This window comes from Haplochromis burtoni, unplaced genomic scaffold (genome assembly GCF_018398535.1).
Source record: "Haplochromis burtoni strain Fernald_Lab_line unplaced genomic scaffold, NCSU_Asbu1 Contig_404, whole genome shotgun sequence".
In the NCBI taxonomy this organism is placed as follows: domain Eukaryota; kingdom Metazoa; phylum Chordata; class Actinopteri; order Cichliformes; family Cichlidae; genus Haplochromis; species Haplochromis burtoni.
The window spans coordinates 63219-70959 of NW_024582765.1; the positions used below are offsets into that span (position 1 = coordinate 63219).

Consider the following 7741-nt stretch of genomic DNA (forward strand, 5'->3'; position numbering starts at 1 on the left):
TCTGTTTGGTTTTAGCAGCGGCAAACCTGCGCTGCGAGGAGGAGAGGAGGACGGCAGCAAAAAGAAGAACCTGGATATAAGAAAGTGTTTTTCAAAGAAACCTGTAAGTCGCTTAAAGTCAAGTTCACTCATAAAATGTGTCCGTCACAATAACGTTACAGGCTATGCTAGGCTTTGGCCCACATCAGTCTGAAACTGTACGTAACCATGAATAACGTGTTTTGGAAACTAACTGCACAACAGGCAGCACTATTAGTTCTCTCAGTCTCAGAGCAGCATTTCTAATTTTGATTGAAACTGTCAGAGAAAACGGCAGCCTCGAGCAGCCAGGATATTAGTTTACAGAGGCTGTTAGAATGTCTAACGTTAAAATGTTGGTGACACAATAATTTCATCCTAATGGTACTGACATATTCATAAGGTTAATTTTTGAGACAAAATATCACGAGGTCGTCATGATTTTGCAAATATCCACCTTGTAGTGCAGTTTGCACAAATTGTTTCAAAAATGCACTCAGCCTGGAAACATCACTGATGAGTCAAGATCTGCACAAACTGACAGAAACACTGAATCAGCTCCACATTTTATTCTTATTGTCATGTTTGTCCTATTTGTCAGGTGACAGAAGAACCAACACAAAGCTCAGAGAGTGATGGTGACACAAGGTCACAGGTGAAACTGGAGGATGACTTGTTGGTTCATGACTGTATTTGAAGCACATGTGTGACTGCATGTATGTGGAATGTCTCACTGTTATTTATCAGGTGACAGAGGCAGCTCTGCCATGTTGTAGCTCAGACAGAGGTGAAGAGGCGAGGTCACAGGTGACTGACTGATGATTTGGTGCTATAGATTAACTAGTATTTATTATCATGATTGTTGTCAGCTGCTGATGTAAATTGATTCATTAGTGTATGTTTGACAAAGAATCTGAATTGACATGTCTCACTTTTTATATGGCACGAATCAATGTGTTATTTTATCAGGTGGCAATATGTCCTAGTGCAGTCAGAGGGGAGGAGCCAGGGCCAAAGGTGAGGCACATCAAGCACAGAATAATAATTGTAATCTGAGGATAAAACGCAGGTACTGAGGCTGAAAGAAGCTTCAGTGCTCTCAGAAGACTAAAAACATGGCTAAGTTCCACAATGACTCAAACGAGATTAAACAATGCTGCTGTATGTCCACCAGGAGACACTGGACAGTATAGATGTAAAACCAATAAGCCAGCAGCAGTTTATCTCTGTTAGTGAGAGGAGCAGGCATGTGTTTGTCTCCCTCACATAGTGGACATTGAGTTGTTGTGTGGGGCGTGTAGTCCATATCTGTTGCTGTAACAGTAGCTCATGTTGAGAATAAAAAAAAAAAAAAAAAGAGAATAAAAAATCCCAGCTCACTGACTTGATCGAGGCAATAGTGCCTAAAATGTTGCATAATTTTACTACTACTCGGCAGCTCGTGTGCTGACGAAGACCAGAGGGCGGGCCCACATTACACCGTTTTAGAATCGCTGCACTGGCTCCCCGTGTGTTTCAGGATCGATTTTAAAGTTCTTTTATTGGTTTTTAAATGTCTTAATGGTCTTGGGCCTTCTTATCTCTCAGATCTGCTTTTACCATATGAACCCTCGCGGACCCTGAGGTCCTCTGGTACTGGCCTTTTGATTGTCCCTAAAGTCAGGACACATACTCACGGAGAGGCAGCGTTTCAGTGGTATGGTCCTCGTCTGTGGAACAGCCTGCCGGAGGAGCTCAGGGCCGCAGAGAACGTACATGTTTTTAAGAACAGGCTCAAGACCCACCTTTTTAATTTAGCTTTTACTTAGCGTTTATTTATTTTTTATGCTTATTTATTCTATCCTGTTATTCTATTATTAATTTAGGATTTACCTAATATTTCTTGATTTTATTCTTATTCATTTTTTAATCTTCTTACTCTATTTATATTTATATTTATATTGTATCCTGTTCTTATTTATTTTATCATTTTACCCTGTATACATCATATTGCGTCATATCTCCAGTGTTTCCTCGGAGGGCGCTCTCTGCACCGGGGCTGTTATTGACCGTGGCTGCTGGGTCTCTGGGGGTCCTCTCAGCCTGGTTGGGGGGCTCCTTTGCTTCCCTCCGGCTGTGTGCCCAGCCCGGATGCTGCGGTCTGTGACCGGCTCCCGGTGCAGACGGCTCTCTGTTATAATGTTTCCTCACTTGGCTCATGCGAGCCCAGCCCAATTTTTACTCTTTAAGTGTGCGCGTGTGTGTGTGTGTGTGGGTGTGTGGGTGGGGGTGGGGTGATATATGTGTATTGAGAGTGTGGGGAGTGAGTTGGAGGGTGGGGTGGGCTGCTTTTAACTATGTAAAGCACTTTGTGCTACATTTTTTCTGTATGAAAAGTGCTTTATAAATAAAGATTGATTGATTGATAATTTTGCTGAGAGATCTTTTACTCTGTGGTAATCTTAGATGAGTAGTTTTATGGACAAAACCAGCAGGTCATTCAGTGTTCCCTTAGTGCTGATGTATCAGAGATGTTGGTGTAACTGAAGTAATGTTAAGCCCTTAAAGTCATATTCTTTTATTGTCATGACTCTATTTGAAGCTATTTTTATGTTTGTATGATACCTGATTTATATGAAATATGACCGAAGTAAACTAAAGTCTAAAATACTTAGTCAGTCATTTTTTTAAAATAGTAATTTAACGTTATATAATTCACATATAAAACTATGAATTGTGATTTTAAATGGTTTAAAAGCATGTAGAATAGCATGTGTAGGCAAGTATATTTCTCCTTTTTTATCAAGAAGCAAAGACAAAAAGGGAAAAAAAGGAAACAGGGCAGCGTTCGGTGGCTGAATCATCCGTCCCCACCAACGCCAAAACCAAATCTACGCCCTTGATTCCTTCAATCAGTGCCCTAAGTGGTCTCAGCCAGAGTTGTTACTGATGTCTTTGGTTATGGACATTATTCCTGTATCTGCTGCAACCTTCAGCCAAACAGGCCAGGTTAGCTGTGTCAGCTCATAGACAGAGGTCTAATACTAGAAACCTAAAAGGCATCAAATATGGACACATTTAGCTGTAAACACACATTTGTTTGTTTTGATCACGTAAACAATATACAAAGTTTATTTAGTGCAGAAAAAAGAAAAACTATACAAAATAAAGCTGATACATTTCAATATTGCTTCACCTGTTCTGATTCAGTTACATGAATTAGTGGGGGCTCCATCAGGACAAGAATATGGTGTTGCTGAAATCCTGCTCGAGTTTATTCACACACAACTTTCTGCCGACTATATATCAGTGCTGTGCATCCAAGCAGCCAAAGAGAAAAACAGGAGTGCTGCTTTAATAAGGTTTTATTGACGTGGTCAGCTGTACAACAGTCACATAAACTTAAATGTTGTTCAATCCTAACTGTACAAACTCAAGTTTAAAATAAAGGTTAGAGTAAGCTCTGTTTAAACTCGTTTTTGTGCAGTCTTCAACAATAGCTGAGTAAGCAGGAGGGGGGAGATGCAAAGGACCCTCTTCTTAGGAGTCCTCCTTCTCTTGATACCTACAATGACAAAATGAAACGATGAGCAAACAATCACAACAGCAGCAACATATGGTGACCTCATGATGATTACCTGCAGTGTGTGCAGGTGAAAAAGACTGTCTGTCCTTCATCTGCAGACCTCATCTGCCTGGTATGGTAAATCATACCCTCTTTGTTGCAACGAGAGCAGCGCCTGTCAATCTACAGGAAGCAGAGAGCTTATTAGTAGCACATAGAGCTGTTGGCATCATGCAGTACACTCAGCAGGCAGCAAACAGGCAGCACTTACCACAGCACCCTTCATTTCAGAGTCCTCCTCATCCTGAGACACAGCCGTCTGCTCCGCAGGGTTAAACACCACGGCAGAATAGATCTCCTGACCTGAGAACTCTGAATAAGCAGAGAAGAAATCATCTGTGCACTTATCACTCACTAATGTGTTATCAGTGCAGTATGCTTAAAAACAACCCCACACCATAAACCCCCCCTCCACCAAACTTTAGACTTGGCTCAATGCATTCAGACAAACACCGCTCTCCTGGCTACCACCAAACCCAGACTCATCTATGGGATGGCCAGAAATAGAGGCGTGATTCATCAATCCAGAGAACAGGTCTCCACTGCTCTAGAGTCCACGTGCTTTACACCACTGCATCCAGCACTTTACATTGCATTTGGTGATGTAAGGCTTGGATGCAGCTGGTGGTCACGGAAACCCATCCCATGAAGCTCTTTACACACTGTTCTGATTTAATCTGAAGGCCACATGTAGTGGAATCCTATCACGTTACCATGCTGGAACTCACTGAGCTCCTGAGAGCGACCCATACTTTCACAAATGTTTGTAGAGGCGGGCTGCATGCCTGGATGCTTGATTTTATTCACCTGTGACCATGGAAGTGACTGAAACACCAAATTCAGTGATTTGGATGAGTGAGTGAATCAGTTTGCCACAATACTGTATATTGAGCTTATAAAAATACAATCACTTGCTGCAAGAAACTAAAATGATCCAAAGATGGACAGCAGATAGCTCGCAGATAGCTCTCAGATAGCTGCTCTGCCGTTTCATTTGTACAGGCTGTATAAATATCACAGGAATATCAAGATGGAAGCGAAATGAGAAAAACAAAAAGTGAGACAGCAGCAAAATCTCTGCTGCTCATGCTCACACATAAACTCTGATATGAAATTTACCTGATACAGGGATCCTAAAGGAGCAGCCGGGGCAGCACACTACGTCCGGTATTCCTGGGAGAGGAAGAACATTCCCACACTCTGGGCAGAAGTTCGGACCACCACCAAAACACGACATCTCTGTTTCATGCGAAGTATTATTGTTATACATTTCGATACCATTAATAACTGTAAAATGGAATCGAATGAAAATTTATACTGACTTATTTTGCTTTGTCGATTAATATTTTAGAGCTTACCTTCCAAAATAAGTTAAAGCGGTAATGTTGTTTTGTTGTCTAACACCGCGCGTGGCACTTGAACACGTGAAGATCGATCAAATCCGCAACTGTCAACTAACGATGTGTTCAGCTTTCGTCGTCAGCCTTCAGCTTTAACAAAACACTTTGATGACTTACCGTTTAATGTCTTTACAGGGTTGGCAATCTAAACAAGACGCGGTTTATAGCAAAGACTCCCTGTTGTTACTTTCAGCCTGGCATCTGCATGGTTACACACAGTCGGGTCCTACAGCGGATGGTTGTCCGTCGCATTCTACACGTCATTGTGACGCGCTAACAATCGCGCTTTACTTTAAACAGACGTTGACTTTTCTCTCTCGTAGTGAAGGTATGTCGATTATTAAAAGAACTGTAGGCAGTGCACGTTATCAGTACCTGCGGCAACATGACTGTCACCTGTCTGAAGTTTAATGTTGAGCCGTGAGATGTTCCAGTGAGATGTGATGAGTTGTTTGTTAGCCGCTGAGCTAATGACAGCTAGCTGTTTAGAATACTTGGGATTTGCTTTTACGGTTATTGCTAAAACGGCCACTCACGTGCGCTGTGTTTACGTCAGCTGCCGTAATGTCAGACGAGCCCGAGTAAATAACAGAGATCAGGGATGGTCCCAGTTTTATGGCGTCCGTAGTTTCATGTCGGTAATGATCTGCAGTGTGATGAAGAAATCTTAAAGACATCAGTATTGCTGGATTTGAACTTTCAAAAGTCAAAACATAACTGCGCGTGTGGTTATAGCTATTTAATATTCGGCGACAATAAAAATAAAAGTTTCGGAATATTCCTTCAAAATGAAACCAGGCAATTGATTTTTAGCACAGTGGACTGATTCATGTTTTCAAACTGAGGTGGTGGACATCACTGGAGTCCTTATAGAAAATCTAGCCTGCTGTAAAAGTTGGTGCCTCATGTTAGACACTCACCACTATTCTGGCATTTATGCAATATAAATAAATTTTGCAGGGTGGCACAGTTGTTAGCACTGTTGCCTCACAGCAAGAAGGTCCTGAGTTCAGTTCCACCATCAGGCCGGGGTCTTTCTGTGTGGAGTTTGCATGTTCTCCCTGTGTTTGCGTGAGTTTTCTCTGAGTACCCCGGCTTCCTCCCACAATCCAAAGACATGCAGTTAGTGGGGTTAGGTTAACTGGAAACTAAATTTCCCGTGAGTGTGATTGGTTATCTGTGTCTATGTGTTAGCCCTGTGACACACTGGCGACCTGTCCAGGGTGTACCCTGCCTCTTGCCCTAAGACAGCTGGGATAGGCACCAGTGTGACAGTACCAGTATTCTGCTTTTACTCAAAACACTTTGTAACCTTTGTACACTTTGTTAGTACTGATTGAATTCTTTGTAGCAACAATTCAACGAGGTGCTGAAAACATTTCCTCAGAGACTGTGGCCCATGTGGACATCATAACATCACACAGTTCCTGCAGATTTGTCACCATCTCCCAAAGGTGCTCAATTGGATTGACATCTGGTAATTGTGGAGGCCGTTTAAGTACAGTGAACTCATTGTCATGTTCAAAAAACCAGTCTCAGATTATCTGAGCTTTGTGACATGGTGTGCTATCCCCCAAAGGGGTGGACATGGTCACCAACAGTACTCAGGCAGGTTGTGGCATTTAAGCAATGCTCATTTGATACTAAGGGCCACAAACCATGCCAATAAATTATCCTCCAGGCCATTGCTACAGCAACACCATGAGCTGCTGATACAACCCAGGATGGATCCATTCTGCTGTCTCCTGTATTCCTCACTATCTGTCTGAGAAGCCTCAGTTTGTACGGCTGTGGGCCAACCTGTCTGATGTGGTGGTTAGTAATACTGGGTTTCCACAGTCACCTGAATGACAGATTGGACTGAAGGCCCAACGGTGATGCTGTGTACAAGAAGGGGATGAGCAGACTCTACTTTCTAAGGAAGCTCAGATCCTTTAATGTGTGCAGCAAGATGCTGGAGATCTTCTAACATCCTGTGGTAGAGAGTGCATCTATTCTGCTGCTGTCTGCTGAAGGGGCAGCATCACTGCCAGCAAGATTTAAACACTAATCCAAAAGCCTGGAAGCACCTCGGTCAGAATTTGGAGGTGTTTGAGTCAGTGAGGGTCAGAGGTCACACTCATCTCCATCAAGGATAACCCATCACATCGGCTGTGTCCCAATTCAGGGTCTGCACGCTTGAAGTACGCATTTCAAGTGCGGTTACGTCACCGCCACGTGACGACGGCTGTCCCAATTCGAAGTGTGCTTCAAATGCATACTCCAAATGCGCCGTCGATTTCCCCAAATATCAAGCGTGGTCCGGTGCACGCTTCGTGGTCCCATATATCCCACAATTTTACCGCAAAATACGGCAGAAGGGAGCGGCCGAAGAGGGTTTTTTTTGTTTCCAAACTTTATTGAACTTATAAAGCGAACAGTGAGTCATTCCAGTTCAGTTTGTACAGTAGACATACAAGGCAAATAAGAGTAACAATATACAGCACAATGAAATAAGAAGGATAAATAAATAAAGGATAAAAAAGAAAAAAAGGGGGGGATGTGACAGACTTCATAACAACTTTGTACTTGAAAGTTGTGACAGCTCATTCGTTAAACATTTCTGAATGAACTTCAATCAATGATAAACCTTTTTTATTGGAAGCTAATTTAAGAGAGTTTAAGTAATATTCAATTTCAATCAAAAACAAATTAAATGATGGGGTTGAGTTTTGAAATT

At 42.3% G+C, this 7741-nt stretch overlaps 2 protein-coding genes across 2 annotated transcripts in view; one reads left to right on the top strand and one right to left on the bottom strand.

Moving 5' to 3' along the window:
* Positions 1-3344: 3344 nt before the first annotated feature.
* Positions 3345-5237, bottom strand: polr1h (RNA polymerase I subunit H). The gene is made up of 5 exons (XM_005944983.2): positions 4981-5237; positions 4742-4861; positions 3834-3934; positions 3636-3745; positions 3345-3562 (listed from the first exon to the last, which is right to left on the bottom strand). Exons 2-5 carry the CDS (start codon positions 4857-4859, stop codon positions 3538-3540), a joined length of 354 nt encoding a protein of 117 aa, XP_005945045.1. The 5' UTR covers positions 4860-4861; positions 4981-5237; the 3' UTR covers positions 3345-3537.
* Positions 5238-5266: 29 nt separating this feature from the next.
* Positions 5267-7741, top strand: part of ddx39b (DEAD (Asp-Glu-Ala-Asp) box polypeptide 39B) — a gene marked incomplete in the record, with an annotated part of 32030 nt that continues 29555 nt past the window's right edge. Inside the window, 1 exon segment of the mRNA XM_042212989.1 lies at positions 5267-5350.